The sequence below is a fragment of the Trichomycterus rosablanca genome, chromosome 14 (genome assembly GCF_030014385.1).
Source record: "Trichomycterus rosablanca isolate fTriRos1 chromosome 14, fTriRos1.hap1, whole genome shotgun sequence".
Lineage (NCBI taxonomy): Eukaryota > Metazoa > Chordata > Actinopteri > Siluriformes > Trichomycteridae > Trichomycterus > Trichomycterus rosablanca.
In genome coordinates this window covers 26,135,473-26,156,537 of record NC_086001.1, presented here as the reverse complement: position 1 = coordinate 26,156,537, position 21,065 = coordinate 26,135,473, and the positions used below count along the sequence as shown (strand labels likewise).

The 21,065-nt window shown below is 38.5% G+C and overlaps 1 protein-coding gene across 1 annotated transcript; it reads left to right on the top strand.

The window, feature by feature from the left end:
- The first annotated feature begins 217 nt into the window (after positions 1 to 217).
- Positions 218 to 20,860, top strand: LOC134326789 (tripartite motif-containing protein 16-like). The gene is made up of 7 exons (XM_063008948.1): positions 218 to 296; positions 2,896 to 3,478; positions 3,936 to 4,031; positions 7,775 to 8,008; positions 8,526 to 8,685; positions 8,915 to 8,974; positions 20,076 to 20,860. The coding sequence occupies exons 2-7, from the start codon at positions 2,900 to 2,902 to the stop codon at positions 20,597 to 20,599; spliced, it is 1,653 nt and encodes a 550-aa protein (XP_062865018.1). The 5' UTR covers positions 218 to 296; positions 2,896 to 2,899; the 3' UTR covers positions 20,600 to 20,860.
- The last annotated feature ends 205 nt before the right edge of the window (positions 20,861 to 21,065 follow it).

The following is a 21,065-nucleotide window of genomic DNA, read 5'->3' as shown; positions in this document are numbered from 1 at the left end:
AGAAAGGGAGGCAGGGAATGGAATAGAAAATATTCTTAAAGAAGAAGGGATGCAGTGTGACAGAATAAAATCATTACTTATTTTCCTGAATGATACAGGTTTAATTAAAAATATCTAAGACCTAGAAAAGCATTGCCTGCTAAGTCCCGTTACACACATCCTGTACAGTTGGTGGCGGTATGCACCAAAGAGATGTCACCCGCCAGTAAACCAAGAAGAAGAAGAAGAAGAAGAGTGCGGATCTGTTCCGTGTCTGTGTTTGTAGTTTTGTTGATAATTGAAGTTGATGAACGCAGGTGAGTTTATACATTTCCACACTTCTGTACATTACTGTGTATTGTTACTTTATGTAGTTCAGATTGTTGATTTGATTTAAACACACTTGTTTTGAACAGAACACTCATGAACTAAACCAGGAAGTCTTGGACATTCGCCTGACATTCGAGTTTCTTTCGGCTCGTTCTCGGCTAATAAACATCCAAAAATGAGTGAAACTGCATTAACTGATTCTGCAGTAAACAAGGAACAAACTACAATCAAATATGTTTAAAACGTTTTTTCTGTAAATGTTTATTTTCTGTTATTTTGTAAATGTGAGGTTCATCTGAGTTGAAATGCTAAGGAAGTGCTAAGGGAGCGTCTAAAAAGTGCATGAAGCCGAGGTGTAGTTATTACCCAGTGGCATGTACCATTCAATACAACTGTATAAAGTCCTACAGTATGGGTACAGTAACAATATATAGTGTCAACTAGGGCTGGGCGATATGGATCAAAAATTATATCTCGATATTTTTTTCTGAATGGCGATATACGATATATATCTCGATATTTTTTTTATCCCATAAGGTAATAACAAAAAGACACTTCTGAGACAAAGCTACATTTTCCAATTTTTTTACAGGTACTTTTATTAATATTTATGCTGGGGAAGCTTCACACAAGAATTATTTTTCCTTAAAAAAAAAAAAAAAAAAAAAAAAAAAAAAAGAGCTATTCTAAGAAAAAAAAAAAGTAGTTTTCTAAGGCATCTCCTGTTGTGTAATGTGAATCACAAATATATTGTCTGGTCCTTTAAGAATGTTAAGTGTACTATAGGGCACAGGGAGCAAGTGTGTAGGGAAGATGTTGGAATGACACGGTTTCCGGCTGAGCTTGTGCGACATTAAAAGTAAAACCCCGTTAAAGTAAACCCCTCTTTAACCCCCCACCCCCACATGTTTGGACTTTATACATTATTTTATGTATATGTCGCCACAACATTAACATTTACATTAATATTTTCTTTTACTGTATAGAACTCAGTTCTGTAATACAGGCAGAACTAATCGTTCATGTTACTGTGTAACTATTACAACATTTAATGCATTTTAATCAGCGTTATGCTTCATGCACTTTATTATTATTTAACAGCTTTATTTGTTGTTTAATTGCTGTTTGCTCCTTGTTTACTGCAGAGTTAGTTCATGCAATTTAATAATGTTTGGTTGTTTATTGGCCGACAACAAGAAATACTATAATAGAAGATAAATAAATAAATGACGTGTCGGACGTCGGGCGATCGTCCAGTATAAACTAACACGACCACGTACAACATCCAGTACAGAAATCACTCCCATAATGTTTGATTTTTACAGATAGAGCAAATATATGCACATCACATATACAAACACACACGTCAGAACAACAGGAGACGCACCGCTACGTTATTATTACTTTCTCAACACTTGCATGATTTATACTGTTTATATATGAAGTAAATACGTGCATGTCAGCCCGTGCATGCGCTTGTATTGGTTTTTGAAACGAATAACGACTCGTTTTCTTGTTTTTTAACTTTGGGATTTGAAGTGAAAAACGAATGAAGGTACATGGAGCTGGAACCTTTTGTCTGGACTTGTTTTCGGCGTTCTCTACAGAATACATTATTCTGCTGCTCATCTGACACTTTGAATTCGAACCATCTCCAAATAATTCCAAAAAGAGTCCTTATTTTTCTTTTTAGTAAGCAGCTCCTCTTCGATAGCTTCGGTCATGCCTTTATCCGTCTCCATGCTATCGCTGCCTGCAGGAATTACTGCTGAAGCGGTGGGGAGGGGCGAGTTGTGTTCCGTGAGGGAGAGGGGCGGGGCAGTGAGGGAGAGGGGCGGGGCAGTGAGGGAGAGGGGCGGGGCAGGTGAGCATGTGCAGAGACAAACTGGGAGAAGAGAAAGACGAACTGTCGGATCTAACTGGAACGCAACATTTATATCGATATATGCGATATTGTCTTATCTTATATTGCGTATGAAAATATATCGATATTTTTAAAATATCGATATATCGCCCAGCCCTAGTGTCAACCATTCTAAAATCAATCATTTTAATATAATAAACGATGCAATAGTTACCTAGTGACATGTACCACCCACTACACTTAAATTACAGAAACAAACCCTACAGTATGGGTACAGTAATAAAGAATTCAAAGTAAAAAAAAAAAACATAATTTTTTTCATATAACCAAGAATGTAGTAGTTAGTCATTTGTACTAGTTACTTCAACCACATTATAAAAGTCCTACAACATGAGTACAGTAACGAATCATAAAATGTAATACAGTAAAGGTACAGCAATAATAAAATATAGAAGATTAACAACAATTGAAAAATGCAAATTTTGATAAGACAAAGGTTGTAGTAGTTAACTAGTCATCTGTACTACTTACTACAACCACATTACAAATTAAAAGTCCCACAGCATGAGTACAGTAAGTCATCAAAACATTTTAAAAATGAACAAAAATCGAAAAACGTAAACATGAACATAACGCTCATGAACAAAACATGAACAAAACCAGGAAGTCTGAGCTGCTGTAAATAAGTTGCTGTGTTTACTGGTGTTTTTGTTTACGTGTAGAAAAATGGCCGAGTCAAAAAATTCAGTGACTCAGGACGAGTTCAGCTGTTCAGTCTGTCTGGAAACACTGAAGGATCCAGTAACTACATCATGTGGACACAGTTTCTGTATGGTGTGTATTAATAACTGCTGGGATCAGGAGGATGATAAGGGAACATACAGCTGTCCACAGTGTAGAAAAACCTTCACTCCAAGACCTGAAGTGAGTAAAAACATTATTCTGGCAAACGTTGTAGAGAATCTGAAGAAGAGAGAAGCCCAAGTTCCACTTCTTTCTGGACCTGAAGATGTGGAGTGTGATTACTGTACAGAGAGAAAATACAAAGCTGTTAAATCCTGTCTGGTGTGTTTGGCCTCTTTCTGTGAAACTCACCTTCAGCCTCATTATCGAATTCCTGCTTATAAGAAGCACAAGCTGGTTAAAGCTTCCAGACGACTCCAGGATCAGATCTGCTCTCAGCATGATAAACTGCTGGAGGTTTACTGTCGTACTGATAAGCAGTGTATCTGTGTGTTGTGTACCATGGATGATCATAAAGGACATGATACAATATCAGCTGCAGCAGAAAGAACTGAGAAACAGGTAAAAATATTATACAGCTCTCTTTAACAAGTAACAGATCATTAGCATTTAGGCGGCATGGTGGCTAAGTGGGTAGCACTGTCGCCTCACAGCAAGAAGGTCCTGGGTTCAATCCCCAGGTGGGGCAGTCCGGGTCCTTTCTGTGTGGAGTTTGCATGTTCTTCCTGTGTCTGCATGGGTTTCTTCCGGGTGCTCCGGTTTCCTCCCACAGTCCAAAGACATGCAAGTGAGGTGAATTGGAGATACTAAAATTGTCCATGACTGTGTTCGATATAAACTTGTTAACTGATGAAACTTGTGTAACTACCTGTCCTGTCATGAATGTAACCAAAGTGTAAAACATGACGTTAAAATCCTAATAAACAAACAAACAAACAAACATTAGCATTTACACTGACGTTGTTTATGTGGTGCTCGTACATAATACAAGTAAATCCTGAATTGTTATTCTGTGTAGAAGCAGCTGCTGGAGATCCAGAGAAAATTCCAGGAGAAAATCCAGAACAGAGAGAAGGAACTTTGTGAGCTGATAAACGCTGTGGAGTCTCACAAGGTAAATTTTATAAACAGATATCAGGTAACTTTGCAAGTGATGAAGCATTTTTGTTCATGAATTTAAAAAATCTATAAATTCTGCCTGGTTAGTTGCTGATTGATGCTGTACAACAATTCTGAGGTTGTGCTAATAGTTATAAGGGTAATAAAATCAGATTAGGACATTGACTGAGCCACCCAAAAAGATTATTGATTGTTGCTTTGGATCAAGATGCTTAAACATAAATTACTGTATAAGATTTCTTATACTCCTGATTTCTGATACTCAAAAGAATTTCTGTAACAGTATGCTACCACAGCACATTTTACAGTATATATGGTGCTTTTAGGTTTTATTATATTTAATCCACACATATAATTTTGAATTAAGGACATACGTGTCGAAAATCTGTGAGGAAATAAAACATGCTGATAAATGCAGTAAAAACTAAAGTGATGATGAACACTGAAGAAGTGCTGGAGTTTAAGGTGGAAGTAAAAAAAAAAAAAGAAAAACACCAACATTGAAAGGCTGTACCTGCAAACCTCTAAAAAATTTATTTGCAATGTCTATGAAATCTCACCCTTTACAATTACATAATATTTTACAAATAATAATAATAATAATACAAATAAATTAGCTTGCACCTTTTACTTGTATTCAGCATTTGTATACAGACAAAAACACAACATTATTCTCAAATAAACATAAGCTTTGACAATATATAATATAATATATGTCTTACCCAGAAGGGGAAAGAGTACTAAAATATTGTACTCAAGTAAAATTACTATTACTTTAATGAATTTTTACTTAAGTATGAGTAAAGTTATTAGTCTAAAAATCTACTCAAGTAAAAAGTAACTCATTTAAAATGTACTCAGAGTAAACTTCACTTTGTTACTTCATTAACAGGAGAGGGGGGGTCTCTTCTGTGTAATGCAAACAATAGTTGTTTTTAATTTTAATATAATAGAAGAAACATGTTGATACAACATTTAAAACATTTAGGGATGTGTAATGTGTCATTTTAGTCCCATAAAACTGTTTCAAACTGTATAACCACTAGTGATGTGTCGTAGAATGATTCGAATCTATTGAACGGCCCTTTAAACTGAAATAAAGGAACCGAGTCGCGCTTCTGGGAGTCGTTATGTATATATACGGCTCTTTAAAAGGAACCGAGACAAAAGATCCGACTCCCCATCGCAGAATTCACTGCAGTAGCTTCCCAGACGCGATTTCTTTAGCGTTTTTTGTTTTACTCAGTAACGGATGTTATTTAAAAAAGTAGCCGATTACAATTTCTAATACAAAACATACTTAAGTAAAAGTAAAATTACAGGCTGTGAAATCTACTTTAAAAAGTACAAGTACACAAATAACTACTTAATTACAGTAACGCAAGTAAATGTAATTTGTTACTTTCTACCTGGTCTTAACTAACTTTAATCCACAACATGGACTGATTATTATTTGTATGTGAACATTTTCGAACAAAAATGCTCAACCAGGATAAAGAATATAAAAAGTACTTCGAGTTGCTGCAGAATTTGCTATATCAGGTGTTGTGCTTGAAGAATACAGAAAAAAAGAGTCTAGTCTTTCCTCTCATATCAACTATTTCTACTGCTTCTTTTTCAACTCAGGATGCTCGTTCACTCACAGCTGTTGAACTCATTTAGCCGCTAATATCCACCGTGTTATAGGGAGCGTGGTGTAATCAGAGTGGTAACGCTGAGCACTGGCTTCGTGCCTGTGGCGTACGTCATCACGCACTGACATATGCATATCGATCGAATTTGTTTAAAAATCATATCACCGTTATTGAAACATTTTCTATCGCGATATACAGTGTATCACAAAAGTGAGTACACCCCTCACATTTCTGCAGATATTTAAGTATATCTTTTCATGGGACAACACTGACAAAATGACACTTTGACACAATGAAAAGTAGTCTGTGTGCAGCTTATATAACAGTGTAAATTTATTCTTCCCTCAAAATAACTCAATATACAGCCATTAATGTCTAAACCACCGGCAACAAAAGTGAGTACACCCCTAAGAGACTACACCCCTAAATGTCCAAATTGAGCACTGCTTGTCATTTTCCCTCCAAAATGTCATGTGATTTGTTAGTGTTACTAGGTCTCAGGTGTGCATAGGGAGCAGGTGTGTTCAATTTAGTAGTACAGCTCTCACACTCTCTCATACTGGTCACTGAAAGTTCCAACATGGCACCTCATGGCAAAGAACTCTCTGAGGATCTTAAAAGACGAATTGTTGCGCTACATGAAGATGGCCAAGGCTACAAGAAGATTGCCAACACCCTGAAACTGAGCTGCAGCACAGTGGCCAAGATCATCCAGCGTTTTAAAAGAGCAGGGTCCACTCAGAACAGACCTCGCGTTGGTCGTCCAAAGAAGCTGAGTGCACGTGCTCAGCGTCACATCCAACTGCTGTCTTTGAAAGATAGGCGCAGGAGTGCTGTCAGCATTGCTGCAGAGATTGAAAAGGTGGTCTGTCAGCCTGTCAGTGCTCAGACCATACGCCGCACACTACATAAAATTGGTCTGCATGGCTGTCACCCCAGAAGGAAGCCTCTTCTGAAGTCTCTACACAAGAAAGCCCGCAAACAGTTTGCTGAAGACATGTCAACAAAGGACATGGATTACTGGAACCATGTCCTATGGTCTGATGAGACCAAGATTAATTTGTTTGGTTCAGATGGTCTCAAGCATGTGTGGCGGCAATCAGGTGAGGAGTACAAAGATAAGTGTGTCATGCCTACAGTCAAGCATGGTGGTGGGAATGCCATGGTCTGGGGCTGCATGAGTGCAGCAGGTGTTGGGGAGTTACATTTCATTGAGGGACACATGAACTCCAATATGTACTGTGAAATACTGAGCAGAGCATGATCCCCTCCCTCCGGAAACTGGGTCGCAGGGCAGTGTTCCAGCATGATAATGACCCCAAACACACCTCTAAGACGACCACTGCTTTATTGAAGAGGCTGAGGGTAAAGGTGATGGACTGGCCAAGCATGTCTCCAGACCTAAACCCAATCGAACATCTTTGGGGCATCCTCAAGCGGAAGGTGGAGGAGTGCAAAGTCTCGAATATCCGCCAGCTCCGTGATGTCGTCATGGAGGAGTGGAAAAGCATTCCAGTGGCAACCTGTGAAGCTCTGGTAAACTCCATGCCCAGGAGAGTTAAGGCAGTTCTGGGAAATAATGGTGGCCACACAAAATATTGACACTTCAGGAACTTTCATTAAGGGGTGTACTCACTTTTGTTGCCGGTGGTTTAGACATTAATGGCTGTATATTGAGTTATTTTGAGGGAAGAATAAATTTACACTGTTATATAAGCTGCACACAGACTACTTTTCATTGTGTCAAAGTGTCATTTTGTCAGTGTTGTCCCATGAAAAGATATACTTAAATATCTGCAGAAATGTGAGGGGTGTACTCACTTTTGTGATACACTGTATATTGATATCGAATTATTGTCCAGCACTAGGTGGAAGGTAGAAGACTGGAACTCTTTCTTATATTTGGGAGGTAGAGTATCAAATACTGCATCATGTAGACATGATGATGGTAACATTTTCAAGGGTATAAAAAATTAAGCCATTTAGCACCACCACCAAGCTATGAGTGATGAAAGTCTTAGTCTGGTCAGTAGCTACATATGAATGTGAAGGATGGACAAATATCTGAATGAGAAATGTTTTCTCTTTCTAAATCTTCTAACAGTGTTCTGCACAGACAGCAGTGGAAAACATTGAGAGGATCTGTACTGAACTAATCAACTCAATTAACAGAAGATGCTCTGAGCTAAAAGATCTGATCAGAGATCGAGAGACAGCAGAAGTAAGTCAAGCTGGAAAAGTCCTGAAGCAGGTGGAGCAGCAGATTGTAGAGCTGAAGAGGAAAGATGCTGAACTGGAACAGCTTTCACACACAGAGGATCCCGTCCATTTCCTCCAGGTAACAGCACTTACAAATAATTATATTATTGCTGCACCAGTCCAGGTAATAAATTACAGCGGTACCTTGTAACGTGACGTCCCCTAAACTTGAAATCTTTGAAACTTGAAGACTTTGTTCCCTTAAACGTAATGGTTTCCTTAAACTTGATTATTGTTAGCATTCATTTAAACATGTTGGGGAGAACCACGTCACAAGCAAAGCATCCTCTCCTTTCTTCCCAGAGGTCTTCTTTTTATAGGCATCTCCCCCTGGTGGTAGCTTTGTGCACCTTTGTACATCTTCCACAAATCTGTAACATAGAGAAGACCCCCCTACACAAAACACATTATTACCGATAAAGTCGTAACACTCGGGGTTCTGAGAAATTGTGAGAATCAGAATCAGCTTTTCCGAGAGAGCATTAAATACTGTTAATGTTATTAGGAGAAACATCACTCTGTGCTTCTGTCGTCCATCATTTGTGATTCATCATCATCTTGTTGTTTCTCTGTGAACATTATCTGTCTGGATGTAGAATTTTCAGTCTCTCTCAGCTCCTGCTGGATCTGCAGAATCAGCCGCCATCACAATCAGTCCTTTCCTCTCATTTGATGATGTTACAAAGTCTGTATCTCAGCTGAGAGAGAAAGTAGAAGAATTCTGGAAAGATCAGTGTGAGAAGATACCAGATGAAGGTGAGTGAAGGATCATCATTCATTTACTTATTAACCCAGTACTGGTCATGGTCACAGTGAGTCCAGGGTTAAATGAAATACACTCACACTGTAGTTTCTCAGACTTAAAGTCACTTTAGACAAACACTCGAGGAACATGTCAAACTTCTTACTGGCTGTACCTGCGACACTTTCTAGTGCAGATATTTATTTACTGTGATAAGTGATTGTACTGTTACTCTCTCTGCAGTGAAGAAAGTCCGGATTACTTCACCTCCTGAACCTGAAATCAGAGAAGATTTTCTACAATGTAAGTTTCTTCCAAACACACAAACATACACAGTGCAGTGAAAAAGTATTTACACCCCCCAGTTATCTGTATTTTTACATATTTGTCACGTTACTAGTTCAGATGCTACAGCAGCTCAGTTTGGTTCAAGTCCAGATTTGATTAGGTCCAAAACCTAAACTTTATTTCCTCAGATTTATTTTAACAAAGATCTACTTGTTATTTGAAATTGTTGTGTTTTTATATTGCACGAGTGTTTAATCTTTAAATCATGAACTGATGACCAAACGTTCTTCTTTAATCCTGAAACACCATCACACAACCACCACCATGACTGACTGTTAAGTGAGATGTTTTTTATTGTAAAATGCTGTTTTAGCTTCATTGCAAGTATAAGAATTCTGACTCATCAGTTCACAGAACATCATCACCAAAAAGCTTGAGGGTCATTAAGGTTCTTATATTGGTAAATGAGAGGCGGGGCTTTATGTTCCTCTTAGTTAACAGTGATTTTACCTTGTGACTCTCCCATGGATTTTATTTGTGCTCAGTCTCCTTCTAATACTGGAATCATTAAATCAGATTTAAATTGAGGTCAGCAGGTCCTGCGGTTTCCTAAATGTTTGTTTGGGTTCTTGTATGTTTTTCTTAATGAGACATTGATGAGCTCTTGAAGCATCTTAGCTGTTACAAAGTGTCATTTAGAGATCATGGCTCTTACTGTGGTTCGCTAAAGTACTAAAATCTTAGGATTGACTTTGTAACTTTTTCCAGACTATACTGTATTACAATTACTTTTTTGATCTATTTTGAAATTTGTTTGGACAGTGGTGAAGTGGTTCTGACAGTGATCATGCCTCAGATTAGGGACATTTTTGGTCCTTGCTAAAGACCACTGTTTCATGTACTTTTCTTCTATAGTTATTTAAAATCACCAAGAACTTTAGAGGTTAAAACAAGTAAAACAACCATTTAAACTGCTGTCTGTATATTTTTGCTCCAGGAGGTTTTATAAATCTTTATGATTCAGTCACAGAAACCCTTGAAACACACACACACACACACACACACACACTAACATACACCAACACACATTTACACAGACACACCCTCTCACACACGTTTACACACATTCACACTTACACACACATTAACAGACACACACACACTCATATGTGCACACACACACACACACACTGAAACACAATTCAAAAAGCTTTATTAGCATGACGTTGTGTTTGTTGTTGGATTGTATGTTGCTGGTGTGTGTCTGTGTACTGTTTGTGAATGTGTCATGTTTGTGGGGTGTTTCTATATGTCTGTGTAGTGTTTTTGTGCGTTTGTGTAACATTTGTGTGTGTGTAGTTTTCATTAGTTTGTGTAGCATTTGTGTGCATTTGTAAATGTTGGTGTCTGTGTATTTGTGTAGTGTCTGTGTGAGTATGTGTAGGGTTTGTCTGTGCTTGTGTAATGTATTTGTGTGTTTGTGTAGTTTTCATTAGTTTGTGTAGCATTTGTGTGCATTTGTAAATGTTGGTGTCTGTGTATTTGTGTAGGGTTTGTCTGTGCTTGTGTAATGTATTTGTGTGTTTGTTTGTGTAGTGTTTGTAACAAATGTGTGTGTTTGTGTAGTGTACAATACTACAAGTAATATTTGTGTTTGAGTAGTATGTGTGTTGGGCGGTTGGCGCGCTTTGCCGGTGTTACTTTTTTGCGGAAGCATTTTTGCACGCAGGTGCAAATTTTAGCCATATCGTCCAGCCCTAGTTTGAGTAGTATGTGTGTGTTTGAGCAGTATTTGTGTGTTTGAGTAATATTTGTGTTTGAGCAGTATTTGTGTGTTTGAGTAGTATGTGTGTGTTTGAGTAGTATGTGTGTGTTTGTGCAGTATTTGTGTGTTTGAGTAGTATGTGTGTGTTTGAGCAGTATTTGTGTGTTTGAATAGTATGTGTGTGTTTGTGCAGTATTTGTGTGTGTTTGAGTAGTATGTGTGTGTTTGAGTAATATTTGTGCTTATGTGTAGTGTCTATATGTCAGTGTAGTGTTCATGCTTTTGTGTAGCATTTGTTTGTGTTTGAGTAGTAGTTGTGTTGTAGTAGTATTTGTGTGATTGTGTAGTGTCTTTGTGTATGTGTAGGGTTTGTATGAGTTTGTGTAATATATGTGTGTTTGTTTGTGTAGTGTTTGTGTAATGTACAGTATCTTACAAAAGTGAGTACACATTTCTGCAAATATTTGATTTTATCTTTTCATGGGACAACACTATAGAAATGAAACTTGGATGTAACTTGTATAGCAGTATAGATTTACTTCTGAAAATAACTCAACACACAGCCATTAATGTCTAAATAGCTGCAACACATGTGAGTACACCCCACAGTGAACATGTCCAAATTGTGCCCAAAGTGTCAATATTTTGTGTGACCACCATTATTACCTAGCACTGCCTTAACCCTCTTGGACATGGAATTCACCAGAGCTGCACAGGTTGCTACTGGAATCCTCTTCCACTCCTCCATGATGACATCACGGAGCTGGTGGATGTTAGACACCTTGAACTCCTCAACCTTCCACTTGAGGATGCCCCACAGGTGCTCAATTGGATTTAGTCCATCACCTTTACCAGAGGTGGAAAGTAACAAATTACATTTACTCGCGTTACTATAATTGAGTTTTTTTGTGCACTTGTACTTTTTAAAGTAGATTTTACAGCCAGTAATTTTACTTTTACTTAAGTATGTTTTGTATTAAGAACTGTAATTCGCTACATTTTAAATAACATTCGTTACTGAGTAAAAAAAAGAAAACAATAAAAAACTCGACATCAAACCTGCGCAAATGTAGAGCAGTGGTGGCTAAACTGTTAGATCCATAAACAACTCTATGAATCAGTTCATTTGGTGAAGAGATTCAGATGTATAAACCAATCAGAGCTTCCGAATTCACATTCTAGGTGGAATTTCAATCTCTCTCTTCATTGGTTGTTGTATAAATGACAGTTTAGTGAGCGAATAACCAATGTAAGCTTTTTACCGGGAAAGCCGAGAGAATAAATGATCTACAATAGTTTTTATAAGGTGGGTATGGATTTATATATTCTGGAAACATACAAGATGGTCTTATATAAAGTGGATTATATATTTAATGGAACAACACATGGATATAGATCGGTCAGCAGATAAGTGGTTATGATTTTCTGCTGTTGTGTGATTGATCTGGGTCGCGGTTCTGCTGTTTACGGTACGCTTTCATTTTGCAACGATAGCAAAGCATTATGAAATATTGTGATTTTTTAAGTAAAACGGACAGCATAAATGTGATTGTAAGATTCTGCTGGTTTGTTTTTGATCATGTTCCTACGACGGTGTAAGACCCGTTATATTTTTTATAAGTGCAACCCTAACCCCCCCCCCCCTCCCACACAGGTAAACACCTGACATCCCACCCCCCACACTATGTCTTCCACCAACCCACCAGCCCACCAGCCCATGGTGTTTTTTTTTATTTCCAGTTCTAAAAGTTGGCAACCCTAGTTGGCACTATTGACCTGAACCAAGTTAGTTAGCGTCAAGTCCAACTAGTTATAAAATACAGCGATTTATTGAGAATAAACAGAAATAATGCTGTTTTTAATTGATAACAGCAGTTGCAGTCTGTTAGGTGTGTAAAGTGGTTAACGTTTACTCTGAGTACAGTTTAAATTTTAAGAGTTAATTTTTACTTGAGTAGATTTTTAGACTAGTAATTTTACTTGTACTTAAGTAAAAAATCATCAAAGTAATAGTACTTTTACTTAAGTACAATATTTTAGTATTCTTTCCACCTCTGACCTTTACCTTCAGCTTTGTCAGCAAGGCAGTTGTCATCTTGGAGGTTGTATTTGGGGTCATTATTGTGTTAAAAAACTGCCATGCAGCCAAGTTTCCGGAGTGAGGGAAGCATGCTCTGTTTCAGAATGTCACAGTACATGTTGGAATTCATGTTTCCCTCAATGAACTGCAGCTCCCCAGTGCCGGCAGCACTCATGCAGCCCAATACCATGATGCTACCACCATGCTTGCCTGTAGGCAAGAGACAGTTGTCTTGGTACTTCTTACCAGGGCGCCGCCACACATTCTGGTCACCATCTGAGCCAAACAAGTTTATCTTGGTCTCGTCAGACCACAGGACATTCCAGTAATCCATTCGTGGACTGCTTGTCTTCAGCAAACTGTTTGTGGGCTTTCTTGTGCATCAGCTTCCTTCTGGGATGACGACCATGCAGACCGAGTTGATGCAGTGTGCGGCGTATGGTCTGAGCACTGACAGGCTGACCTCCCGCTTCTTTAACCTCTGCAGCAATGCTGGCAGCACTCATGCGTCTATGTTTTTAAAGCCAACCTCTGGATATGACGCTTAACACGTGGACTCAACTTCTTTGGTCGACCCTGGTGAAGCCTGTTCCGAGTGGAACCTGTCCTGGAAAACCGCTGTATGACCTTGGCCACCGTGCTGTTGCTTAGTTTCAGGGTGTTAGCAATCTTCTTATAGCCCAGGCCATCTTTGTGGAGAGCAACAATTCTATTTCTCACATCCTCAGAGAGTTCTTTGCCATGAGGTGCCATGTTGAATATCCAGTGGCCAGTATGAGAGAATTGTACCCAAAACACCAAATTTAACAGCTCTGCTCCCCATTCACACCTGGGACCTTGACACATGACACCAGGGAGGGACAACGACACATTTGGGCACAATGTGGACATGTTCACTGTGGGGTGTACTCACTTATGTTGCAGCTATTTAGACATTAATGGCTGTGTGTTGAGTTATTTTCAGAAGACAGTACATCTACACTGCTATATCAGCTGTACACTGACTACTCTAAGTTATAACCAAGTTTCATTTCTATAGTTTTGTCCCATGAAAAGATATAATCAAATATTTGCAAAAATGTGAGGGGCGTACTCACTTTTGTGAGATACTGTATGTGTGTATGTGTAGTGTCTGTGTGATTGCGCAGTGTTTGTGTAATGTGTGTTTGAGTAGTATCTGTGTGTTTGTGCAGTGTTTGTGTAATGTTTGTGTGTGATTGTGTAGTGTTTGTGTGATTGTGTAGTGTTTGTGTGTATGCGTAGGGTTTGTGTAATGTGTGTTTGAGTAGTATCTGTGTGTATATGTAGTGTTTGTGCAGTGTTTGTGTAATGTTTGTGTGATTGTGTAGTGTTTGTGTGATTGTGTAGTGTTTGTGTGTATGCGTAGGGTTTGTATGTGTTTGTGTAATGTTTGTGTGTTTGTGTGATTGTGTAGGGTTTGTATGTGTTTGTGTGATGTATGTGTGTGTAGTGTTTGTGTGTATGCATAGGGTTTGTATGTGATTATTTAATGATTGTGTGATTGTGTCTGTGTTTGTGTGTGTTTGTGTAATGTATGTGTGTATGTGTAGTATCTGTGTGATTGTGCAGTGTTTGTGTAATGTTTGTGTTTGAGTTGTATTTGTGTGTATGTGTAGTGTCTGTGTGTATTTGTGTAGTGTTTGTGTGTTAGTGTAGGGTTTGTGTGTGTTTGTGTAATGTATGTTTGTGTGGTGAAGTCAAGATTCAAGAGTTTTACTGTCATGTGCACAGAAGAACCAGCAGTTACACTGTACAATGAAATTCCTACTTTGGTTATCCTCCAAACATCAATAAGTATTGTACATAAAACAAAATTAAACTAACACAATAAAAGAATTAGTATAAAACTTTTTCAAAAAATATTTAAATTTAAACTATAAAAAAAAAACGTTTTATATACAAAGTAATAAAAATAGAAATAAACTAAGGCAGTTCTGATAAATGTCCTGTAGTGCAGGGAAGGACGTTCCAGAAATTCTTTGTGCAGTTTTTATTACACGCTGGAGTGCCTTCCTGTCCTCTGCAGTGCAGTTTCCGTACCAGACTGTGATGGAGCTGGTAAGGACACTTTCCACTCTACATTTGTAGAAGTTGCTGAGAATTTTGGTTGACATGCCAAATTTTTTTAGTCTTCTTAGGAAGTACAGTCTCTGTTGTGACTTTTTGATGATGTGGTGTGTGTTGCAGGACCAGGTGAGATCCTCACTGATGTGCACACCCAGGAATTTGAAGGTTTTCACCTTCTCCACTACTGTTCCACCTATATACAGTGGTGTATGCTGTTCTCCTCTCCTCCTGGGGTCCACAATCAGTTCCTTTGTCTTGTTGATATTTAATGAAAGATTGTTGTTCTGACACCAGCCCACAAGATCTGCTACCTCCTTCCTGTACGCCGTCTCATCCTCCCCAGTAATAAGACCAATGACGGTGGTGTCATCAGCAAACTTAATAATACTGGTGGTGTTATAAGAGGCCACACAGTTATGTGTGAAGAGCGAGTACAGAAGAGGGCTCAGCACGCAGCCTTGAGGTGTCCCAATGTTTATGGTCTTTGTGCTGGATGTTCGCGTGCCAATCCTGACTGACTGAGATCGGTCAGATAGAAAATCTAGTATCCAGTTACAGCACAGCAGTCTCTGATCTCACATTGTGTTGTTATCCTGGTTCTCAGCTCATCCAGCTTGTTTTCGAGGGAGCGAACGTTAGCCAGCAACAGGCTAGGTAGCGGTGGTCGTGTAGCCCTAGCCTTTAGCCTAGCATGAAGCCCACCTCTCCTGCCACGCTTCCGTTTTGGCCGCTCTGTTCGCCGTCTACGTCGCTCGTCCAATACCGGTGCTGCTGGGCCATGCTGCTCGAATTTGGGTTTGTGTGTGTTTGTGTAATGTATGTGTGTGTTTGTGTAGTGTTTGTGTGATTGTGTAGTGTTTGTGTGTATGCGTATGGTTTGTATGTGTTTGTGTGTATGTGTAGGGTTTGTGTGTGTTTGTGTAATGTATGTGTGTGTTTGTGTAGTGTTTGTGTGATTGTGTAGTGTTTGTGTGTATGCGTATGGTTTGTATGTGTTTGTGTAGTGTTTGGGTAATGTATGTGTGTGTTTGTGTAGTGTTTGTGTGTATGTGTAAGGTTTGTGTGTGTTTGTGTAGTGTTTGTGTAATGCATGTGTGTGTTTATGTAGTCTTTGTGTGTATGCGAAGGTTTTTGTGTTTGTGTAGTGTTTGTGTAATGTATGTGTGTGTTTGTGTGATTGTGTAGTGTTTGTGTGATTGTGTAGGGTTTCTATGTGATTGTGTAGTGTTTGTGTGATTGTGTAGTGTTTGTGTAATGTGTGTGTGTTTGTGTGATTGTGTAGTGTTTGTGTGATTGTGTAAGGTTTCTATGTGATTGTGTAGTGTTTGTGTGATTGTGTAAGGTTTGTATGCATTTTTGTTCTGTTTGTGTAATGTGTTTTTTGTAGTATTTGTGTATATGTGTAGTTTCTGTGTATATTTGTGCATTGTGTGTGTAATGTGTGTGTTTGTGTAGTGTTTGTGTAATGTATGTGTGTATGTGTGAGTTTATGTGATTGTGTAGGGTTTGTGTGATGGTGTAGTTTTTGATTGTGTAGTGTTTGATTGTGTAAGGTTTGTGTGATTGTGTAGGGTTTGTGTGATTATGTAGTTTTTGATTGTGTAGTGTTTGATTGTGTAGGGTTTGTGTGATTGTGTAGGGTTTGTTTAATTGTGTAGGGTTTGTGTGGTTGTGTAGGGTTTGTGTGATTGTGCAGTGTTTGTGTAGTGTTTGATTGTGTAGGGTTTGTGTGATCGTGTAGTGTTTGATTGTGTAGGGTTTGTGTGATTGTGTAGTGTTTGATTGTGTAGGGATTGTGTGATTGTGTAGGGTTTGTGTGATTGTGTAGGGTTTTTGTGATTGTGTAGGGTTTGTTTGATTGTGTAGTGTTTGTGTAACTGTGTAGGGTTTGTGTGATTGTGTAGGGTTTGTGTGATTGTGTAGGGTTTGTTTGATTGTGTAGGGTTTGTGTGATTATGTAGGGTTTGTGTGATTGTGTAGGGTTTGTGTGATGGTGTAGGGTTTATTTGATTGTGTAGGGTTTGTGTGATGGTGTAGGGTTTGTGTGATTGTGTATTATTTGATTGTGTAGGGTTTGTTCGATTGTGTAGGGTTTGTGTGATTGTGTAGTGTTTGATTGTGTAGGGTTTGATTGTGTAGGGTTTGTGTGATTGTGTAGTGTTTGCTTGATTGTGTAGTGTTTGATTGTGTAGGGTTTGTGTGATTGTGTTGGGTATGTGTGATTGTGTAGTGTTTGATTGTGTAATGTTTGATTGTGTAGGGTTTGTTTGATTGTGTATGGTTTGTGTGATTGTGTAGGGTTTGTGTGATCGTGTAGGGTTTGTGTGATTGTGTAGGGTTTGTTTGATTGTGTAGTGTTTGATTGTGTAGTGTGTGATTGTGTAGGGTTTGTGTGATTGTGTAGTGTTTGATTATGTAGGGTTTGATTGTGTAGGGTTTGTGTGATTGTGTAGTGTTTGATTATGTAGGGTTTGTGTGATTGTGTTGGGTTTGTTTGATTGTGTAGTGTTTGATTGTGTAGTGTGTGATTGTGTAGGGTTTGTGTGATTGTGTAGGGTTTGTGTGATTGTGTAGTGTTTGTGTAGGGTTTGTGTGATTGTGTAGTGTTTGATTGTGTAGTGTTTGATTGTGTAGGGTTTGTGTGATTGTGTAGTGTTTGATTATGTAGGGTTTGTGTGATTGTGTTGGGTTTGTTTGATTGTGTAGTGTTTGATTGTGTAGTGTGTGATTGTGTAGGGTTTGTGTGATTGTGTAGGGTTTGTGTGATTGTGTAGTGTTTGTGTAGGGTTTGTGTGATTGTGTAGGTTTTTTTTTATTGTGTAGTGTTTGATTGTGTAGTGTGTGATTGTGTAGTGTTTGGGTGATTGTGTAGTGTTTGATTGTGTAGGGTTTGTGTGATTGTGTAGTTTTTGTGTGATTGTGTAGTATTTGATTGTGTAGGGTTTGTGTGATTGTGTAGGGTTTGTGTGATTGTGTAGATTTTGATCGTGTAGTGTAGTGTTTGATTGTGTAGGGTTTGATTGTGTAGGGTTTGTGTGATCGTGTAGTGTTTGATTGTGTAGGGTTTGTGTGATTGTGTAGGGTTTGTTTGATTGTGTAGGGTTTGTGTAGTGTTTGTGTAGGGTTTGTGTGATTGTGTATTTTTTTTTTTTTTTGTGTAGTGTTTGATTGTGTAGTGTGTGATTGTGTAGTGTTTGGGTGATTGTGTAGTGTTTGATTGTGTAGGGTTTGTGATTGTGTAGTTTTTGTGTGATTGTGTAGTATTTGATTGTGTAGGGTTTGTGTGATTGTGTAGGGTTTGTGTGATTGTGTAGATTTTGATCGTGTAGTGTAGTGTTTGATTGTGTAGGGTTTGATTGTGTAGGGTTTGTGTGATCGTGTAGTGTTTGATTGTGTAGGGTTTGTGTGATTGTGTAGGGTTTGTTTGATTGTGTAGGGTTTGTGTGATTGTGCAGTGTTTGTGTAGTGTTTGTGTAGGGTTTGTGTGATCGTGTAGTGTTTGATTGTGTAGTGTTTGATTGTGTAGGGTTTGTGTGATTGTGTAGGGTTTGTTTGATTGTGTAGGGTTTGTGTGATTGTGTAGTGTTTGATTGTGTAGGGTTTGTGTGATTGTGTAGGGTTTGTTTGATTGTTTAGGGTTTGTGTGATTGTGTAGGGTTTGTGTGATTGTGCAGTGTTTGTGTAGTGTTTGATTGTTTAGGGTTTGATTGTGTAGGGTTTGTGTGATTGTGTAGGGTTTGTTTGATTGTGTAGAGTTTGTGTGATTGTGTAGGGTTTGTGTGATTGTGTTGGGTTTGATTGTGTAGTGTTTGATTGTGTAGGGTTTGTGTGATTGTGTAGTGTTTGATTGTGTAGGGTTTGTGTGATTGTGTAGGGTTTGTGTGATTGTGTAGGGTTTGTGTGATTGTGTAGGGTTTGTGTGATTGTGCAGTGATTGTGTAGGGTTTGTGTGATTGTGTAGTGTTTGATTGTGTAGGGTTTGATTGTGTAGGGTTCGTGTGATTGTGTAGGGTTTGTTTGATTGTGTAGGGTTTGTGTGATTGTGTAGGGCTTGTGTGATTGTGTAGGGTTTGTGTGATTGTGTAGGGTTTGTGTGATTGTGTAGGGTTTGTGTGATTGTGTAGGGTTTGATTTTGTAGTGTTTGATTGTGTAGGGTTTGTGTGATTGTGTAGGGTTTGTGTGATGGTGTAGGGTTTGTTTGATTGTGTAGGGTTTGTGTGACTGTGTAGTGTTTGATTGTGTAGGGTGTGATTGTGTAGGGTTTGTTTGATTGTGTAGGGTTTGTGTGATTGTGTAGGGTTTGATTGTGTAGGGTTTGTTTGATTGTGTAGGGTTTGTGTGATTGTGTAGGGTTTGCGTGATTGTGTAGGGTTTGATTGTGTAGGGTTTGATTGTGTAGGGTTTGTGTGATTGTGTAGGGTTTGTTTGATTGTGTAGGGTTTGTGTGATTGTGTAGGGTTTGTGTGATGGTGTAGGTTTTTTTTTATTGTGTAGGGTTTGTGTGATTGTGTAGTGTTTGATTGTGTAGGGTTTGTTTGATTGTGTAGGGTTTGTGTGATTGTGTAGGGCTTGTGTGATTGTGTAGGGTTTGTTTGATTGTGTAGGGTTTGTGTGATTGTGTAGGGTTTGTGTGATGGTGTAGGGTTTGTTTGATTGTGTAGGGTTTGTGTGATTGTGTAGGGTTTGTGTGATGGTGTAGGGTTTGTGTGATTGTGTAGGGTTTGTGTGATTGTGTAGGGTTTGTGTGATTGTGTAGTGTTTGATTGTGTAGGGTTTGTGTGATTGTGTAGGGTTTGTGTGATTGTGTAGTGTTTGATTGTGTAGGGTTTGTGTGATTGTGTAGGGTTTGTGTGCATTTTTGTAGTGTTTTTTTAATGTGTATGTGTGTTTGTGTAGTATTTGTGTGTGTATATGTAATGTGTGTTTGTGTATTTTGTGTGTGTTTGTGTGTATGTTTAATGTGTGTTTGTGTATTTTGTGTGTGTTTGTGTGGTGTTTGTGTAATGTGTGTGTTTGTGTAGTGTTTGTGTAATGTGTGTGTGATTGTGTGTATGTGTAGGGTTTGTGTGTGTTTGGATTGTGTGTTGCTATGTATAATTACACACACACACACACACACACTGTACACACACACACTCTCTCTCTTCTATGTTAATTGGTTTATTTTGTGTTTCCTCTCCAGATGTTTGTGGGTTCACACTGGATCCAAACACAGTAAATAAAAACCTCCATCTGTCTGAGGAGAACAAAGTGGTGACCAACAGTAGAACATTACAGTCGTATCCTGATCATCCAGATAGATTTGATTTTTGGTCTCAGGTTGTGTGTAGAGAGAGTGTGAGTGGACGTTGTTACTGGGAGGTTGAGTGGAGTGGGGATGATGGGGTTTATATAGCAGTGTCATATAAAAGCATCAGCAGGAAGGGACGTGGTGTTGAGTGTGTGTTTGGATGTAATAATCAGTCCTGGAGATTGTTCTGTTATCCATCTGGATTTTCATTCCTGCACAATAACAAAGAGACTAAAATTCCCATAATGCCGAGTTCCTCTAGAATAGGAGTGTATGTGGATTATGAAGCAGGAACTCTGACCTTCTACAGCGTCTCTGATACAATGAAGCTCCTCCACAGAGTTCAGACCACGTTCACTCAGCTCCTCTACCCGGGGTTTTATCTTTATTCAGGATCAGTGAAACTGTCAGATTGAACAAATTAAATGTAAAATTTACATGAAAGTGTAACATTAAACTGTTTGAGTGATTTTAGAATCTGTGAGGCAGTGATACATTTATGAAGATTTTCTTTTTCAATTTATTAATCACCATTTATTCAGTGCTGTGAAAAAGTATTTACCCCCTTTCCTCATTTGGCAAGATGGCGGCGCGTGTACATCGCGTGTATTACTGCATTTCATTGGCTCTGTACTTGTTTACTCTGCACAATGACAATAAAGTTGAATCTAATCTAATCTGATTTCTTCTTTTCTTAAATATTTATCATCTAAATGGATTCAGATATTAAAACTAAATTAAATAAAAGACAAACTGAATATTTAAAAACATAAGAGAAGATTTCTGTACATTACAAAATGGTAAATGTGATCATTTTCACCTTAAACTTCTTTCTTCTCAAGTCTATTACACTCCCCAAATCAGAAAAAGTTGAGACAGTAT